The sequence below is a fragment of the Cnephaeus nilssonii genome (genome assembly GCF_951640355.1).
Source record: "Cnephaeus nilssonii genome assembly, chromosome: 16".
Taxonomy (NCBI): domain Eukaryota; kingdom Metazoa; phylum Chordata; class Mammalia; order Chiroptera; family Vespertilionidae; genus Cnephaeus; species Cnephaeus nilssonii.
Genome location: NC_137087.1, coordinates 27,712,452 through 27,732,958, shown reverse-complemented (window position 1 = coordinate 27,732,958; position 20,507 = coordinate 27,712,452). Strand labels below are relative to the sequence as shown.

General features: G+C 41.9%; 1 protein-coding gene across 4 annotated transcripts in view; it reads right to left on the bottom strand.

Moving 5' to 3' along the window:
* Window positions 1–1,202: 1,202 nt before the first annotated feature.
* The window catches only part of RHOBTB1 (Rho related BTB domain containing 1), a 114,463-nt gene continuing 95,158 nt past the window's right edge, over window positions 1,203–20,507 (bottom strand). For all 4 annotated transcript variants that reach the window (XM_079793637.1, XM_079793636.1, XM_079793635.1 and 1 more), the window contains 6 exons: window positions 17,396–18,378; window positions 15,619–15,737; window positions 9,464–9,614; window positions 5,861–5,949; window positions 4,222–4,327; window positions 1,203–3,466 (listed from right to left, as the gene is read on the bottom strand). In XM_079793637.1, coding sequence (XP_079649763.1) covers window positions 3,297–3,466; window positions 4,222–4,327; window positions 5,861–5,949; window positions 9,464–9,614; window positions 15,619–15,737; window positions 17,396–18,378 — 1,618 coding nt within the window. In that variant the 3' untranslated portion in view covers window positions 1,203–3,296. The remainder of the gene's footprint in view (window positions 3,467–4,221; window positions 4,328–5,860; window positions 5,950–9,463; window positions 9,615–15,618; window positions 15,738–17,395; window positions 18,379–20,507) is intronic.

Genomic DNA, 20,507 nt, shown 5'->3' with positions numbered 1-20,507 from the left:
AGAAATGTGGAACTCACAAAATAGTTTCCAAACTTGTGATTCACTCCCTCCCCTCCCCACTCTGATTAGTAGAATGCATTCTACTTGGTTAATGTTACCATGATGAAAAACTGATTTTTGACAACTGATATATCATACAATGGAAGCAAATGTAAAAAAGAAATTTTAGAAACATTGGATTCTTGTTCTTGAATGTCCATAATGAAATTACTTGTTATCTCGAAACCAGTAGGATTTGTGTTTCCTATAGTGCCAATATAGGGTGTTGAAATTTTTGGGGATCTGTCAGGCATTGCCTTAGGACCGTGGTCGGCAGACTGCGGCTCGTGAGCCACATGCAGCTCTTTGGCCCCTTGAGTGTGGCTCTTCCACAAAATACCACGGCCTGGGCGAGTCTATTTTGAAGAAGTGGTGTTAGAAGAAGTTTAAGCTTAAAAAATTTGGCTCTCAAAAGAAATTTCAATCGTACTGTTGATATTTGGCTCTGTTGACTAATGAGTTTGCCGACCACTGCCTTAGGAGAAACTTAGATGAAGATTTTCTATAGGTAAGACTCCATTGCTATGCATTATGTAAAAGGTGCCATGATCTGGACCATCTACCAAAAGGTATGGGAATGTGCTGGAAATTTCACAGCCTTTTTCTACAGTTAAATAAATAAATATTTATTTATTTATTCATTTATTTTTTAGTAGTCAACTTCTTTCCACAGAGTTTTAGAAAACTTGCCACTCAGTAAAGTCCCCCATGAGATCCCATTGGGAGACTCTTCTTCCCTCTGAGCTTGGGCAAACATTATACCACCTAAAAGTCCAGAAATGGTTTACACATTTTCCTAAAGGCTTTCTCAGATGTGCTTCTGAAAAGATTGATTTTCATGAGTCCACCAATGCAGCCTTTCACTTAATTGCTGGCAAACTGCCCAAACCCAGGTTATAATAAGTCCATTAGAATAGAGACATCATTTGTTTTTTCCAGTGCTGCACCATGTCTAGTGACATAACCGTATTAGCCAAGAGCAAAGAACCAGACCTCTCATTTATATCATGGCTGGCAATGCCTAAAACAAGGATGACAGTCCTCCCAGCTGCCTTGTTACTGGAGCACCCAGACCCCCATATCCAGAACCTTAGTTTTTAAAAAAACTATTAACATTACACACATGATAATGGTAGTCCTTAATAAAAAACAAACTGGAGGCATTTTATAGCTAAACAATTTTTATTGGCTTTTTGTGAAATAAAAAACACAAAACAAACCATCATGGTTAAAGGCCATAGTCAGCGTCAACCAAATGAACCAGCCACTTGGTCAGAGTAGCTGATAACACTAGTGTATATTATTGCTTTTACCCCAGGTTCATTTATACGTCCATTGTGTTTTTGGCAAGATCACAATCAAACGGGAGCTTTGGTTGTGTAAATTCAACTCTGACTGCACATTGAAAACTCAGCCTCTACCATTAAGTGACAGGATATATGCTGATTCTTCCTGAGTCCTGGCATTTATCCTCTCATTCTGTGACCCTTCTCCTTCCATTAATGATTCACAACTCTATTGACGAAAAATTAAAGCAGATGCATTTACAGCCATCCCTCTGTACGCTACTGTCCCCTCCCCCTCCCCAGCCCTTGTCATGAAAGGGTGATGTATTTCTGGGCTTCTCCAAACTCTTGTATCTGGTGTGTTTCCACTGTCAGTAATAAATGCCTATCTATAATCTGGATAGATTTTCAAATGCATGACTGTCAACATTGGGGTCTGGACTCTACTGTCTCTGTTCCAAGTTCTGAAAGCTAGAAAAAACAAAACCAAACAAAACACAAATCCACAACCTTTAGCATCAGTAAGTTGACCTCCTAACAGAATAAGCCCAAGCTTCCACCACACAGCATCCCATGGCAGATATGAAGCTGTGGCCTTAAGATGCTTTGTATGACTGCTGCAACACTTTAATTCACAGAGAAGCAATGATTGACTGCCTTTCAAAAGCTCTCTGGCTCAGTGCTTTCTATTTTAACAGTGAAAACTCAGAATAACAAGGGGTCAGAACAAACTCACAATAGCACCATTTCCTAGACTTTTGGAATAAGATTCCTGTCTACATTGGAGAATACAGGGACCCCAGACGACCCAGCCTCCAGCTTTGCGCCTTCATAGGCCCCGCTGAATTTCAGCTGGGGTGGGTGGTCTACCTTCCTTAGCTTACTTCTGCAGCAACATGGATTTTCCCTGGGAAGAATTAAAAATACGTGTCTTACAAGTGAAGTTGGCCACAGGTGAGAGACCTGAGGAAGCTTGTTTCTGGTGGTGAGATGTGACAAGCCTGTAGATGGTGGGACAGAGTTCAGGGACCCTTGCCCTTACCCAACTAGATTCAAGTCAGTAGAGAATCGGCATGCAGAAGCATGGCGAGATCAATGAATACTGAGAGACATAGACCCTAATACAGCAATCCAAACACCAACACTCTTATGGTATCTTTTGTATTCAGGTCCACCAGTGAGTCTGCCCTGAATAATGCTGGGATTTAATAAGCCCTTCTAATGATTAGAAAGATTATCCTCTTGAAACTAGACATTTTAAACAACAGAAGATTTGATATCACTATATTTTACATGGCACACATAACCATATAATTACTAACACTTACACGGCAAATATTGTAAATACACGTTCTTGGAGTTGACTTGGTAATTATACCAGTGTTAGTCGGCAGAACAAAGATTAAACACTCTCTAACTTGCACTTTGGGGAATTTTATTCCAACCCTTTACTTCACAACAAAAGGCTAACCCTCTAATTATGTAATAACGCTCCGTGATCGTGTGGGCACAGAAAATCAGAGGGCGACTTCATGGTTAATTTGTGGCCTGTAAAATAAAGTAATACATAGTATTTTCATTTCAACAAAATACAAGAGACCATATAAAAATATTTTCCAATTTGGAATTTGCAACATGAAAGCTGGGTTGTTTTTTTCCCTTTGTATAAAAAGAAATGAGAAAAAAAAAGAAAAGAAAAAAACACCCAAAACGGACTAAGGTTTATTAAGCCTTCTAACAAAAAATATACATGTAAATTTAAGGAATGCAGTGAGCATTGTCAACTTCCCTTTTGTCCAGGCTCATTGATGGTGAGCTTGTGCTTTGATCCCAGCCAGATAAATGCACAAAAGTGGAGGAAGACCAGTGCCTGAAACCTGAACTACAGCTTATCGCTAATAATAAGACTAATCGTACAGTAGTGCTTTCAAAAGGGTGTGATGGATTACTGACTTTTCCTCCTCTTCCTCCTCAGGCAACTGCTGGAGATGAATTCCAGAAGCACCACTTTCGTCTCGAGTGATGTTTATTTAGTGCAATATCTTCCTTCTCTCTTTCTCTTTTCACCCGCTGGTAGTGGTCTTCTTCCTTCAGGTACCACACGGGGGGCCACCGGTGGCGCTCAAAGTATTCCTGGTTGTCTGGTGAAGGAAAGGGGTGGATGATCATACCTGTGGTTCATGCATCAATTGCTTCTATGAGCTAGGTTCTCTGTTTAATGCTTCACATGCATGATTACCCACAACCTGATGTGCTGGGACAATATTAGGACCATTTGCAGATTGTGACACAGAAGTTATTTTTTTCTTTTCTTTTAAAAAATATATTTTTATTGATTTCAGAGAGGAAGGGAGAGGGAGAGAGAGATAGAAATATCAATGATGAGAGAGAATCATCTATTAGCTGCCTTCTGCATGCTCCCCACTGGACATGTGCGCTCACCAGGAATCAAACCGTGACCTCCTGGTTCATAGGTCAATGCTCAACCACTGAGCCATGCCAGCTGTGTGACACTGAAGTTTTGAGTGGTAGAATCACTTGCCCTAAACTCTCACTTGCCGGGCACAGAGAACCGGAACCCAGGATCACTCGATTTAGTGTAAGCTTGCTCCCAAGCCTGCCTCCCTAGACGAGGCTGAGCTGACAATCTCAGCATGCTCTGCAGCAGGCCCCCATGAGCCCCACTCCACCCAAACCCCTCCAAACACAAAGTCCTCCAAAGAGAATCCCTCGCCTACAATCCCTGTGTCATGTCACATGGATATGTGACCACCAGCCAGTCACCAGAATTTCTCCACGAGCTTCCTGTGGCCCATGTTCCTTCTCAAGGGCAAGTAGGGTATCGACTCAGTCAGAGGAGATAAGAATTGGATGAATGGGGACCCCAAAGTCTCACCTGCGGATTTCGATTTGATCTCCTTGCGGAACTTGGAACAAACACTGTTGTAGTTGGTGCAGATGTGGTGCAGGCACCAGGCGGCCAGCTGGTGGGCATTGTGGAACTGCAAGGAAGGGAGCAAAAGTGGGTGTGCCTCTTTTTTTAATAAAGTGGGGATAGGAAGCCACTGTAGGGGGGAGAGAAATAAAGGCCTGTATACTAATTCAGTAAACACCTTGTCTTGGCTTTGGCTGTGGTCTCTTCCAGCCAAGTATAGCCTTTGGCACACCCCTCCCTTATCCCCTGTGATAGGTGCACCAAAAATAATCACTGTATCAGATCAGGAGTTTAAAGTACGCCTGCCCTCCCTTACCCCGCCACCTGGCCCTCTAGTGTGATAAGTGGCCATGGCCTCTGAATGGCACCAGCCAACACCAGAAAACAGCGATGTCATCTCTGTTTAAGGAAGCCTGGGCAACGCAATACTCCGTGTCGCATGTCAGAGCTCAGCTTGCGGAGCCAAAGATCTGAAAGAGGAGACTGTGGAATGTGTGGCTGTCCTATACCTGTCCTTTGGTTACATAAGAAGAGCAGGCAGTGTGGGCATGATGGAAGGGATCCAAACGTCCCACCCCTCCTTTTTGAGTAGGTGCTCAGGGAGGTGACACTGAGGTGACTGTGATGGAACAAGACCCGATGCTCAAAAAACGACAGCTCCCCATTCCTTCCCCAAACATGAAAGGTCTCCTCCCATCCCTTACTCTTTTGGTCTATACCCCTTCTCAGACATCCATTCTATTTGTTGATCTTGAAGTTTCTTGGATTAGATGAGACCCTGAAACCTACAGCCTGGCTTCTTCTGGGGCCCACATGGCCTTGAATAAAGGCCATGAAAAAAGCCAAAGTCCTCAGAAACTAATGCAAGAAACTCTTTGAAAATCACAACCCCAACCTCATGGACAGTTTTAACTGGTGCTTCCAATTTCTCTTGATATTAGATTTCTTTCTGAAAGTAGGATTAAGATAGTGCTATATTGCAGTTGGCTTGTTCCTATTCAGGAGAGTCAACTGTGGATATTTCTTCCCTACTCTTAATTCAGTGACTTGATGTTGTTAAAAATTGGCCAGCTGGGAAATTTATAACATGGGAATTAGAAAATGCAACAGATCAGGGTCCCACCCACCTGTCCCCAAGCCTAGTGCACATGTGTATTGGGATGACAGAATCACAATATCAGTGTTAGCAAATACTGATTTTAGAAAACCCTGGAGAGCCACAGTGAGACATGGGGCCTAGTGGGACTTCATGGAATCCTAGAAACAGATCTTGGCCAACAAGTGTCCAAGAATTTTACAAAGGAGAGACAAATCCCTCCCCTAGACTGCCCCAAGTTGTTCCCCTGCATGCAAAGCTGATGCCTCGGGGGACAATGGGGCTGGTGTGGGGGTTAGGTCCTTGTTGCTTTTTCAAAGGAAACCCAGCGGGGTGAACGGTGCATGAAACGTAAAACTCTCAGATCTTCCCAGTGTACACAGGGGGCCTGTGTGACTCGGTGGTGACATCTTTATTTAGACAGATGCAACAGTGGAATGTTTTATCAGCATTACATGAACGGGTTGAACACACTAAAAAGGTGAAAAGCAAATTGTTACAAACCTGGGCCAACTCCAAATAAGAGAGCACTTCCCCATCAATGCCCACGCCACTCATAGCAGCCTTGGTCAGCTCCTGAACTGCGTGCTGCTCTGGGGAAGAGAGGGACAGGAGAACGTTAGACCATCCTCTGCAAGCCAGACAGGTTGGAGGGCTGGGTCTGGTCTTGGGCCGCCTAAGAGGGAAGGAAGTATGGTGCACAGCTCCAACAGCCATCCTCACTGAACCTAAGGCCCATTCTGATGTGTGGCCCTTCAGTACAGAGTTTGGTCTCCAGCCATTGCACCTATGACTCTGAGGACACTAGTTAGCACTTCTGAAAGAGCCAGATTCCTCCAGACCTTCGCTGTCCAGTATGGTAACTACTGGCCATGAGACTATTTACGTTTTAATTAATTTAAACTTAAATGAAATAAAAAACCAAGGTCCTTAGCCACAACTAGCCACTTTTAAGTGCTCAATAGCCACATGAGTTTTGGACAAGGCAGATGCACAGCGTCCCCATCACCGCAAAAAGTCCTATTGGACCTGCTGCTCTAAACAGTCCAGCACCTTTCTAGAATCCTCTAGACTCTCTAGTATCTTCCTGTTTGACAGTTTCCTCACTCACCTTGCTCCAAATCTCAACACTTTCGGAAAGTGGAGAGAATGAGTAACAGGAACGAGTTCATATGGGGAATTGAAAATGTGAATGCTGCCTGGCTTAGTGGCTGAGCATTGACCTATGAACCAGGAGGTCAGGGTTCAATTCCAGGTCAGGGTATATGCCCAGGTTGCAGGCTCTATCCCCAGTAGGGGGCATGCAGGAGGCAGCCGATCAATGATTCTTTCTCATCATTGATGTTTCTATCTCTCCCTCTCCCTTCCTCTCTGAAATCAATTTAAAAAAATGTGAATGCATATGTCTATCTTAACAGCTGCAGATGGACCACATATTGCTCAATCCCTTAGATGCTAACGACTGTCAGCCAGAAGTAACATGAATCCAGTTGGGAGAACTATTTCTGCTTGTGAGCCATGTTCAAGGTTTCAAACCTGAATTTAAATTGTGGTTCTGAGACTGAGCTGTCCTGCCTCCATTTAGGCTGTCACCTGCCTCTGGGACTGACAGGGAGTGGGTAGTCTAGGCCCCGCGTTTCTAGCTCCTTGATGTTACGATGTTTTTTTCATCTCTATCATTGCATCTGTTCTTCTACTCCACTATATTGCTGAATCATGCTTACTTTCAGCTCTGGCTCTACATTCTTGTTAGTCAATATGCCTCTAACTGGTCAATAAGTTATCTAGATTTCTGTGGTTTCTTTGGCACACCCTTCCTCAGCTCGCTTGAAAAATAAGAGCTATTTGGAACTAAATTTCCCAGAGAAGTCATTGGGCTTTTTAATTTGAGGTAACCTCACCATTCCTTGATATTCATTCAACACTTTGGCTTGCAAAGCATTTTCACCCCAGAAGCTGATTTTTAAACAAGATTCTAAACACTCTATCCTTACACTAAACAGTATACACCAAACAGTATAAATGATTAGAGGAATCATCTTAGGAAGCTATCTATACTAATACAAGGGTAATGTGCTAATTAGACCGGACATCTTCCGGACGTCCTTCCGGACAAAGCCATGGTGGCAAGGGCCAAGGCAGAGGCAGTTAGGGGCAATCAGGCCGGCAGGGGAGAGCAGTTACAGATTGGGCCTAAACTAGCAGCTGGGCATCCCCTGAGGGGTCCCAGATTGGAGAGAGTGCAGGCCAGGCTGAGGGACCTCCCCACCCCCTGTGTACAAATTTCGTGCACCAGGCCTCTAGTATATTAAATAATTATAACAGTAATAATGGCATTTAATAACAAAAGTAAACAGCTAGAGAAGTCTATAGTTCATAGGAAAGGGTTTCTCTGGGTCAGTTTCTTTCATGGAGAAATCAGTCCCAGGTTTTCATCACCACACTTAATATTTAAGCAAAAATGGAACTATGTTGATATTGGTTACAAACCCTGTTCAATGGATTTGGCTCCACATTGCTTCTGTTTAAAACAAAATCAAATTTATCCTCAAAGGACAAATACTTGGAAAAATAGCCAAGTGGTTTGGAACTCCTACCTCTGAAAAAGGACACTGCCCATCATTGCTTCCTAGTTACTATTTAAAAAGTAGTATATACTCATTTAGACCTATGACTTCAGGTGTATTAGTTAAAAACAGTTTTTTAAAAATCAGCTGGTGCCTGACTGGTGTGGCTTAGTGATTGAGTGTTGAACTATGAACCAGGAGGTCACAGTTTGATTCCTGGTCAGGGCATATGCCCAGGTTGTGGGCTCAATCCCCAGTGCGGGGCATGTAGGAGGCATCTGATCAATAATTCTCTCTCACCATAGAAATAGATGTTTCTATTTCTCCCTTTCCCTTCCTCTCTGAAATAAATATATTTTAAAAATATCAGCTAGCAATGCTTCAACTATCTCTTGCTATTTCACTGAGAAAGAAGGCAGGGGAGGGGAGGACTCTGACCTCCTGTTGGCTGCATATAGTAGAAACGTGGAGTACAGAGAAATAAATCTTTTTCCTAAAGACACTGACAGAAAATCAAGCACAGACATGACTGGTTGGTTTGCTCATACATTCATTTTCATTCATTTATTGATTCAACAAATATTTATTGAGAACCTAACATCCTCAGGCACTTTTCTGAGTGCAGAGAATAAACCAGTAGACAAAACAGGCACTATCTTCGCTTTCATGGTTAACAGGAGTAAAGTAAATGTAAGCGATAAACACCCAGATGGCTTGCTAACTGACACTGCTGGTGAATAAAGCTGAAGGTTTAAATGTAAGTAGAAGGTATTTGAATGCCTATGTCCTATTTAGACCTGCTTTAGCTTACCCACTAAACAAATCTACAAATGATACATAAGATTTTGAGAAGTTAAGCCAAGTCTCCCCCCTTTTTTTTTAATTCTTTCTCCCAAAATGATCTTGACAATGTCAGAACATTTTCTAAAATAGCTTAAAAAAAAACCACTTATATAATGCTGACTAGGACCAGACACTGTTCTAAGGACTTTATATATACATACATCTTAACTCTTTAATCTTCCCTACAGCTCCATGGAAGAATACCATTTTCCCCATTTTAAAGAGAGTGAGAGCAAGAAGTCAGTAAATGTTGCAGTCAAAATGTGAACCCAAGCAATCTGGCTGGGTAGCCTATATTCTTAACCACTGCCTCCTATAGCCTCTTTCTTAAAGACTGTGTCTGGACACACATTATGAAGATGACATGGATACAACAGTGTTATTTCAAATTCCATGGTCCACAAATGAGGTAGAGTGCAGAGAGCATGGGCCATGAGGAGATCGGCCATGTATTATCCATCTTTTTATATTTGCATTACCTAACAGTCCCTACCATAAAGGAGGTGCTTAAAAATATTTGTTGAATTGAATTGGGCTGTCTGATACATTTGGTCAGTTCATATCATTCTATACAAGACTGTATTATAATGGATGATAAAAAATTAATTTTTAGTCCCTGGAAATCTTACTTTTGTTTAAATGCGAATTTGATAAATATGACAGTCAGACACCACATGGCCTGAGTCATCAGCCTTACCTGCAAGTGCAACCAAGTGTGGCAGGCAGAATCTGTTCGCCAAGGCAATTAATTCCAGTGGGTCCAGGTCCAAGTTAGGTGACAACTGCTTGGTGTAGAGATAATCCAGTACCGCCTGCATTGACATCTTGTTTATGTTCGGGAGATACACCTGAAATGTTATTTGAAAAGCTGAGTTCTGATGAAGAAAGCAGTGGGCACATTTTCAGGCTATACTGCTTATAAACATCCCAACTGTGTTATTCGATATTGGCGAGTCTGGAACACCTGCTTTGAGGCTGCGTATAGAAGTCATTCACTATTTACGGCTTTAAACATAACAGTTTGATTTGTAGATGACAAAAGCGTGGGGCTGCCTGACAAAGCCTGATTTGGAATTTTTAAATGGCTATTTGGATTTATAAATCAGACAAATGGGATGTAAATGTAAGATGACATTATGGGCCCTCCTTGCCAAGTACCTTATAATACTCTATTGTGGGGAAAGAAATCTCCTAGCAACATGACAGGTGTTGGGGGGAGCTGCAAACCAGACTGTTGCTGACACACAGTAGAACCCAGATCTCTAAGATGTCAAAGCAGAGGATATGCAACCACTCGAGATGCCACAGTGACTGGCTTGATTCCAACATTCTATCGAAATATGCTAATACGATATACACACTTAATTATTTTTCCTATGGCACAACCACATAGATTCAGAACTACTGGAACATTACCAGGTGTCAGTAGATTGAGAGAATGCAGAGAAATCTTCACCTGGGACTTCTGGGGGAACAGCTGGTTGGTATGGTGACCTCTCTCCCCTGTAGGATTCCCCTAATCTCCCTCCTGAGTACCTGTAGCTATTGCCCATATGAATGAATGCATGCTGGAGTTTGCTAGGCAGCCAGGGAGTTCTGGATGGCTGGGTGGGGCATGGATCAGTGGGATCTACACTGCACAGCAGCTGCTCTTCGCTGCAGGTCTCTAACTGCCCTGGTGTTTACTTCTGAAATGATGATTACAAAAATGAACCCAATTGAAGGTCTCCTATGCACAAGATACTGTGCTAAGCTTTTCACACGCAGCATCTAATTTAATCCTCACAGGAAGAGATGATTATTTCTGCTACTTTACAGATAAGGAAATTGAGATTTAGTGAGGTTAAGTTCCATATCCAAGGTCACAGAGCTAGTGAGTAGTGACTGAGATTTGGATCCAGGGAATATAATTCTAAAGTCTGTGTTCAGAACTGCTGTGCAGTATTGGGAATTCCTCATGGCAAAGGAAGCAAAGGTTTGGGTTATATAAAACATCATTTTTAAGAATTAGATTTCTGAGTTCAAAAGGATGAGTAGTTATGCACTTCTTAATTCTGGTATTTAATAAGCCTCTCTAAAGCATAGTATAAACATATACATGTCTAATTATATCTATACTATATATCAAATTTTATTCTCTTCTCTTCCCTCCTCTCTCCCCCTCTCTCTCCCCCACCTCTCTCTAATGCATTCTAGTGGTTCCAGAATTGTTTCAAGCATAGCAACCTTCTATATTATTCTCTTGTACAGCCACCAGCCACCTCAGAGAGGGAATTAATGCATCAAAGGAAAGGCTCATAAAATTCCTAGAAATATTTAGAAAATTATCTCCCCTGCTTCCTTCAGGTATAGACAGTAGAAACAATTATTATTCCATAAATAAGGTATGTGAGTTATTACCATCCATGATTTAACAGGTGTGGCCATTGCAAATTTCTAGCATAACCTCTGCAACATATAGAACTTGGCAAGTAGGAACTATTACTAATATTATTTTGAAATAAAAAGCCCTTGTATTGTAATTAATTGCTATTCCAGTGAATCTAACACTGGTTGTACTTGTGTGCATGCTAACATAGGTAGACATGTTTATGTACACATGCATTTACCTCATACAGACATGAATTCATCTCTAGACACCCAATTGTTTCTGTATGTGTGAGCACATGGCAAATTTTTTTCTCTCAAAAGTGGTGTTTGGATTATTACAATTTTCTAGATAATGGAAGGCTAATTAAGTTGTAAAACTTTAAAACTGGAGCCTTTTTGATGGTGAAAGTACAGCGCACATTTTATAAAGTGCCAAGTGCTAAAGGTGTTAGTGATTGTGATATAAAAAGTCCAAGGGCTTCCTGTGAACCCCTGCTCTCTCAGAGAGGAGGGTGTCTGCTGTTTCTAAAAATAAGGGCTTGAACGACAGCGCAAGGGTCTGGGGCAGGCCAGGGATGTCACAACAATGCCGTGTGAGGTTTGACAAATCATTCACCTTCTATGACTCCCAGTGGCCTCATCTGTTAGAGGGGAGAAATTTGGAATCGATGATATCTGAAGTTTGTTCTTCTTCACTGAGATCATGGATTTTCACAATATTCAGATTACTTTAACAGGTTTTTGTTTTTCTTTGTAAGAGTCAGTTCTAAGTCATGGCAAAATGGGTATTCTAAATTAAAAAAAAATTTTTCTGGCAGGAGATGGCAGAGTCCAGCAAGCAGCCCCCAAAACTCTCAATATCTTTAGAATGTTCTGACTTTTGTAATCATTCGTGACTTGTTGCTTCCTGCTTGCTAAATGGTACTAATATTTTTTTGAAGTGATGGTCCTTTTTGGAAAATAATGTTAGGGACTTTTGGAAGTAACCAGCAAATAAGAATAAACTAAAAACACTTTCAGAGCACACATTTTTTTTCTCATGGTTCATTGTTTTTTTTTAAAGCCTGTTTATGTGATTTCAACATTTACAACAGAACTGTTTAACTATGGAGAGACCGTTTTATAAAATTAAAAAATAATATAAAGTGACATAAGAAATGGAATTAAGAATTTTGCATTGTACCTGCTTGATGTAGCTTCAAAAAAGAGAGTAATAAAAGAGAATATAATGCTATCCCTAAACAACATTCCATATTCCAGTTTAGTTGGTTTAAAATTTTAATTGCAAAGATCAGCTCAGACTATTAGGCTTATAATTAGAGACAGTCTCCTAGAGAATGAGAAAGTATTGTAGATCCAGAGCATTGCTTACTACAACCCTGGCATGCATTTTTAATAAACCATTTGCTGCGAACCTCTGGGGAGAGAATTATGCTTACTGCTGTATTAAAAGTAATGAGAAAAATATAAGTAAAATAGTGTCTTCTTAAATATTAAATGACAAAAAAGTAAAAGGAATATCAATGGGCACATTTTATTCTTTTCTGAATATGCATGTGAATTCTATTAATGCAAAAAAAAAATAGGCTGAATTTTGTATTGGGAAGTCAGATTTTCACAAGACAAAATAGAGTAAAAAGGTGGCCTAGAAAAGACAAATCCCAAATGCATATAGGGACCCAAATCAACCCTGGAGCATTTCCTGGGCGCTTGAGTGCTCTTCCCTACCCCCAAAACCACCTCTACCAGGAAGGAAACTGGGGGCTTTAACTTAGGGTTTTCAGGGGACAAGGATCTTTAACTCCTCATTAGAAAGCACAAGAATCCTCTAGGATAATAGTCACTAACGATTCTTAAATGTTCTAGACACCAAATTCAATGCTTTACGCACACACTCGCCTGCCTTGCCTGCCCTTTAAAGAAGGTTCTCTCCTTCCCTGTTATCCCCATTTTACAGACGAGGACACAGATTTAGAGAGGCTGGTCACTTGCCCAAGATCGATCTGAGACAGGAGTTCAAAACTACGTAACTATCACAGCTATACTGGATATAAAGAGAAGGAGCAGGAAAGGCAGGAATGCCTGCGCACGTGGCATTCGCCATATATTGGCCAGAGGAATTTCGGCACAGACCTTTGGTTGCTTGGTTCCAGGGTCTTGTCTTTTGAGCTGGTTGAATCAAAACATACCTGTTATTAGCCTTAGCTACACAGCTCTAAGGGTTGAGCGACCCTCACTTTCTGGGGGAGTGCTCAACAGGTGGCCATCTCCAAGGGAGGCTACTAAACAGCCGCATACGTGCACATTCACATTTGCTGCCAAGTTTTTGCTTTGGTCACCTCTCCTGCACATTTTAATCTGGAGACAATTACAGTCCATTCTGGGAAGGGATAAAGGGGATTAGCATTTGTGAGGTCAGCGCCACAGTGTCCCTCTGTGCCTGGGTCCCCGACCTTGATCAGCTTCTCCCTGCTGGGTTAATCGCTGGCGTCTACAGCACCATCAGCACACATTGCAGTGAGCTGGAGAAAGAAGGGAAGCAAGCCTCTGGGCTCCTATCCAGAGAGTACTGAAGTCAGTGAAATGCCTTTAGGATGAATTTTTATTCATCAGTGGCTTCCTCACTTGTTTTTTTTTTTTTTTTTTTTAAGAGACAAAGAATATCAACACTGCTGGCATCAAAATAAGACTACTGACAGCTACCATTTATGTAAAGTTGATGAGGTACTTTGCAAGTATTCATTCTTACACCTCATGACCACACTATGGCTTATTATTGTGATTTCCAGGTAGGGAGATGGGAACTCAGAAGGGTGATCACTGGCCCAAGGCCTCAAGCTTGCAGAGAGAGCTCGCTCCTTCACTGGGTGGCCTCCACGGGCTGCAGGAGTCTCCATGATCACTCCCCCCAGAACACCTCTGACAGTACAGGGCCGTTTTCATTGTCACACGTGAGGAGCTCCTGATTTACAATGGCTGAACGACACCAGGAGAGGTCGTTAGGATAATTCCAATGCTTTTCTCCAAATAGCAGACAGCCTTGTGCTGGGGGTTGGCTTAGCAGGAGCTGCAGTTTGTTCTGGAGGCAGGGGGGAGGCCCAGTGACCTCTCTAGTCCTGGCCATTCCAGCTTGTGATTCTAGGATTCTGTTTCCCTACTTGGGGATGCAAATGCAGGCTCCTGGGTCACAATGGGAGTGCTCGGATTTCTGGTGTGAGCAACCCTTTCCAAAAGTTAGCCATTGTTTTCTGTATTTCTTTTTAAAGTTTGGAGAGTTGCTGAGATAATCAAAACAAGCCTCTTAGGACAATCAACTTGATGGGGTGTCCCCATGTTTTTTCTTAAAAAAAAAAAAAAAGGATGGTTAAAAATACTTGCAAAGCTGAACAAAAATGCTTGCTCACCTCTAGGCTAAAGTTAGAAGTGTTTGAATAAAAATTTTATTTCTTTTCCCACTGAGCGTGTAAAAAGATGAAGGTACAGGGTCTCTGAGGTACAACTTGCTCTGCTCTAGAGAGTGCCCTCTTCTGGAGATAAGGCCAGCATCTGACACTAACCCAGGGGCTTCCACTAGACCAGTGGTCGGCAAACTGTGGCTCGCGAGCCGTGGTTTGCCGCTCTGTTGACTAATGAGTTTGCCGACCACTGGTTATACTTTCTTCTGGGGTACTGGAGGACCACTGCATGGCTAAAAGCATGGGCCTAAAAGTTGTTATGCACAGAACAGGTGTTTAGAATATTCTTTAATGAATATAAAGATAGTTATGTGTGTGTCTGTGATAAGTGGAGTCCTCTAAACCAGTGGTCGGCAAACTAGTCAACAGAGTGGCAAACCACGGCTCGCGAGCCGCAGTTTGCCGACCACTGCACTAGACCTAAGCACTTTGAGAGATGTGTTCAGAGGAGTAACCTTTTGCTTTATTACTGTTGACAAACCTCAGAGAAGGCAAGTTAGGGCAGAGCCACAAGGAGAGTCATAGCTCAAGGGGACCTCAAGGGCAATTCCGTGCATCCCTCATCTTGCAGATGAGGAGACTATGGCACAAGGAGTTGGCTTCTTGAGGTCCCCTCTCTGTTTAGGGCCAGAGCTGAGCCTAGGACATTAGTGACTGAAGACACATTTCACTGTCCTAAACTTTGGAAAGACAGGTTCTGCCCCTCTTATATATGCTTTTGATAATATGCCTGGAGACATCTGTTACCAAGTACATCTAATCATGTTTTCAGGGCAGAGGAAAGCTGTGGGGATGAAAGGATAGGCATGGAAAGCTCTGAGGTGCGCATACATAACAAGTGAACGCTAATCAATGCTCCTCACAATCGCAGATGGAAGAAGAGGGTGACCTGACACGCAGGCACTGCCTAAGGAACTATTTCACGGAAGGAGTTAAAGAAGCAAAGTCATCTGGCTAATAAATCACTTTATACAAATACACACGCACGTTCATCAACACTCACTTAGGCTTTTCGGAAGGCACGTACCTCACTGTTGGCGCTTTCCACAAACGATCCCCCGAACATGGCAGCCATCCATTGGCAGCTACAGATCAGCAGCGGTTTGTGGGCACTGATGGCTCCATCATCCAACTTAAATGTCACATCTGCCCAGGGATTGAGGAAACACCACCATGAGCCAGCCTCATTGAGAGTTGCACCCATATTCATCCATCTACGTCTCTTGTCCTCTCTCTTCCATAGCTTTACCGAGTGATTTTGTGTCCCGCCCGTGGCACACCCAATTCCCTCCATGTTCTCCAAGGATTAAGGAGTAAGCATTTACACACAGTGTCACAACACAACTTCTCTGAACCATAAGGACACATAAAAGAGGAATATTTTTTCTTCCCCATTATGAACAATTTCAAAAAATTACAACAGTGGTAAGAATAATACAATAATTCATTTATCACACTTAATATTTGCCATGTTTGCTTCAGCTATATGTGTACATATAATTTGTATATATATATATATAGACTTTAACAGATAGTATTACACTTCATTCCTACTTTATCAAGTTTCTAAAAATAAGAACATTCTGCTAGATAATCATACCATTACTTCTAAGAAAATTAAAAATAATTTCCTAATATCGTCTACTATCTGGTTCATATTAAAAATTTTCTAATTATCCATAAACTGTCTTTTATAGCTTTTCCCCCCTTAAACAGAATTCACTTGAGGCTTCCCCACTGTATTTGTTCATTATGCTTCTGCAGTAAGGAGAGCGTGATTTCATGAACTTTACTTAAGGCCCACTGTTTAATCTGCTGCAGCTTTGAACATTTTTTTTTCCCATTAACTTTCAAGGCTGCTTTTATATCATGATGGTCAATGTTTGGAGTAAATATTACTCATAGGTTTTAAAATTTATGAACAGACTCAGTAACCACTTACTAAATGTATATATCTTGACAGGCATTATGAAAGATAAAGACACAAATGAAGTATACATATTATCACAAGTTAGGAAGTCAAAATATAATAATCACACACACACACACACACACACACACACACACACAGAGGACAACTGCAAAACAAAAATAGTACAAGATAGAAGACAGTACAAACATGGGTATGTAACCCAACTTGGATACAGGCCACCAGTGTGCTTAAGCAATTATGTAAGGACACCGTGGGCAGATATGCTTAGTTGTCAAAGACAAAGAAGGAACAAGAAAGGAGTGTGAGAACAAAAAAAGAAGAGGGGGTGGGAAGAGATGAGGCACCCCTGATGGGAATGCAGGGGGTCACTAAAATTGCCTCAAGGATTTCAGTGCCTCAGGACAAAGAGGTCTTTAATTTTGGTTTTGAGTACTTGCTGAATGGTCAGTGGGGAACAGAGTTGCTCCGGAAGGAATCCTGAAGGAGAACTGTGAGCATCAAGCTGCCTGGCTCAGGCTCAGGGGTAACCTGACCCATCCTTGGAAGTATTGGGATACCTGGCACTTTACACACAGTAAAGGGGACAGCTTGGGTTCAAATCCCGGGTCTACCTTTACTACCTGTGTAACCATGGGCAAGCTACCTAATCGTCTGTGTCCCTCAGTTTCCCTAGCTGAAAAATATAGCTAATAATATTTAGCACTTAAGTCTGACGCGAGATAAACAAGTAAATACATGTAACTTAGGCATGTGGGAAAACATAAGTACTCATCCATGTTAGGGACAGTTATGTTTTCCCCCGCTCATGTCTGACTAAGGTTTGATAAAACACATCAAAGGCATCCACGACTGGGCCACTGGCCCTGCTCACCTGAGAACGTCCCCTTGCTAAGACACTCTTTTATGCGATTGGCCTTCCTGACGTGAAACGCTTTCGTAATCTCCTGGTTCATGAAGGCTTCCTTGTTCATGATGTTTTCCACCATCATTCTCAAGTCAAACATCTCCAGGATCTCTGCGATCTGAGCCAGGCCCACCAAGTCCTTCTCCTTTTCATCCAGTTGCCCCGTGTAAAGAAACTGGAGCAGGGTCCGAAAAGGGCCCGACTGGACCGACGAGTCCATCCTGACCACGGTCACGGGGCCCAACCGCTTTGAAATGGGATTGACTTGCATTTCCCTGTGCATGCCAATAAACCCCTTACTCCAGCCTGCCAGTGTCTGTGTCTCCGGGATCGAGCCCTCGGCTTCCAGCTTGAGAATCTCCTGCTGGGATAGGTTCTGGCTGGGGTACTCCCACTGGTCAGCCTGAGGCGTCCTTGGGGTACCCTCCTCCTGCTCCTCATCTGGGTCAACAATACTCCATGCCTGCTCCTGGACATCCCGGCTCTGCTTCTCCTTTTCACAAGTAACTTCACTCCAATTTGGAGTTTCTTCACATTCCATTAGAAAAAGATCATAAAATTTGGAAGAGGAGGTAGCGAGGTAAATTCGGTGTGCAAAGATGTGCTCCTGGTCCTGGAGGACGAACAGGACGTCGGCACACAGAGGATTGTCCAGTAAACAGGCGGCTTCGTTCGTCCCCGTAGAGGGACACTCTGGGACTTTGATGACCGGTGGAGGGGCTTTTGGAGGTAGGAACGGTGCCTGAAGTAAAGGTTTCTGAACTTTCTTGAGGTGGGATTTCCAGAACTGCAGGTGCCGGCGGGAAATCAGCGCTGCCCGGATTGCGTTGTCAAACACATCCTTGATTCCAAACTGATCAAAGACGCTCGTCTCATAGTATGGGATGCCCAATTCCTTTGCAACCTCTCGGCCTTTCTCAGGGGGCAGAATATCTCCTCTCTTTATGGGCCTGAAATAGAATAAAAATTATTAGAAAAATAAATGTAGTAGCCAGGGTCTACCTAAGGACCCAATTGAATCATAATTTAAAATCCTTCTCAAGCTTCTATTTTTTAAAATATATATTTTTATTGATTTCAAAGAGGAAGGGAGAAGGAGAGAGAGAGACAGAAACATCAATGATGAGAGAGAATCATCAATTGGTTGCCTCTTGCATGTCCCCCACTGGGGATAGAGTCCTCAACCTGGTCATGTGCTCTGACCAGAATCAAACCATGACCTTAGGGTGCATAGGTTGAAGCTCAACCACTGAGCCACACCGGCTGGTCCTACTAAAGCTTTAAAAAAGGCTCTTGAAAAAATATACTGCCAACCTAGTCTTTAAAATATAAAGGACTTATGATTATAGGAAAAAAATGCTTTCAGTAGTAACCACAATAACTGAAGTAACAGCCATTTACTAACTATTTGATCCTGGGAAAGTTACTTAATCTCTTTAAGCCTTGGTTCTCCAAACTCTAAAAGAGGAATAATAATAATGAGTACCTATATCTTCAAAGACTGTTGAGAGGTTTAAATGAGGTAATATGCTTAGCATAGTACCTGGTCCACTATCCTTGATAAATGTTAGTGGTTATCATTGTGACCACCATCATCATCTTCATCTTCATTATCACTAAATTTTGCTTTATAACTTTAAAATGAGTCCATATTCATTTTCTCATCTGAGCCTCACCATAACCCTATGGGTATTATTTTCATTCTACATTCTAAAGAAACCGAGGCAGAGAGTTTAAAGGGTTTGCCTAAAGTCACATTTGCAAGTTGCTGAGAGCAATTAAGAGTCTAGAACTCCCTAGTTCTAAACTAGTTAAATGGTCCCCATCCAAAAGCTCATTACGTTCTCAGTAATTAGATTTGTAAATCTTTCACATCTTTCCCTTCTTTTTTCTTTCACCCTCTTTAGTCAGGACCTCGTCACCTTTTTGCCTGGACAAGTGCATTAGTCTCTCTCTCTCCCCCTTCCCCGCTCTCTTCCTCCTTTCCACTCTCTCTCTAAAAATCAATGGAGAAAAATATCGTTAGGTAAGGATTAACAAAAAAAAAATTTTTTTTTCCTTCTGGTTCTACAGAGTTGATAGAATTCTGGTTCCACAAAATATCCTCAGGTCAGGATTAGCAAAAAAAAAAAAAAAAAAAAAAAAATTATTTATTTTTCTTCTGGTTCCACAAAGTTCCTGAAAAAACATTTTTTTTTTCTTCTGGTTCGACCAAGTTCTACATCCTTTGGGCTGGCACATGAGACCAATTTGCAATCTAATCAAACCCAGGGAGGCCAAACCTTTGGAAGCGGTGTAATGGAACAGTCCTGTGATTATAGCATAACCACAGCAAAGACACAGATGGATTCCAGAACATAGGTAAGATGTGATCTGTTATAAATGCATACTTGATTTTGAGACATACTATTAGAATTTATCTTCCTAAATAAACATTTGGCTTTCAAGACCAAAGGTAATGTGAGTGACAGGCACCAGTCTTAGGGGAACTAAGATAATAGTAGGTAGAATTTGGATTTGAAGACCTGGATTGAAAAACTGAGAAGAAACTGTAGGGCGCTGCCAAAGTGGAAGGGACGTATAGAAAAGCAAGTGGAACGTCAAGGTTTGTTTCTGTGGGCATTTTGTGCCCCTTATCCTGGGACTGCCTGGAAGATCACTAACTGATGACACTTTTCAAGGTTAAGCTCAAATATCACTTCCTTTATGCAACCTCATTACTGTTCTGTAGAAGGGCTTGTCCCCTCCCTGTCCTCTAGAGCTCCATAACTCTCCCCCAGTCCTCCACATGTCCATGGTTGTAAGGCCTGATCATCTTAATCTATTCTTTTATACAGAAAGTTCTGAGGCTCAGGCAGTCTCTTATTCACCGTAAGTCCTCTATGTGGCTTCTAATATTCAATTCAGAGGCCATCTATTTAAGAACAGAATGATTGTGAAAATTTTACATGAAATGTTTTCAGAAAATGTATCCAAAATGTACCCAGAACATCAGAAATTATTTAAACAAAGTAACATTTGCTTTTGTTGTGAGAGTATAAAAAATTGTATCCAGATAAAATTTTGTAACAAGCACATT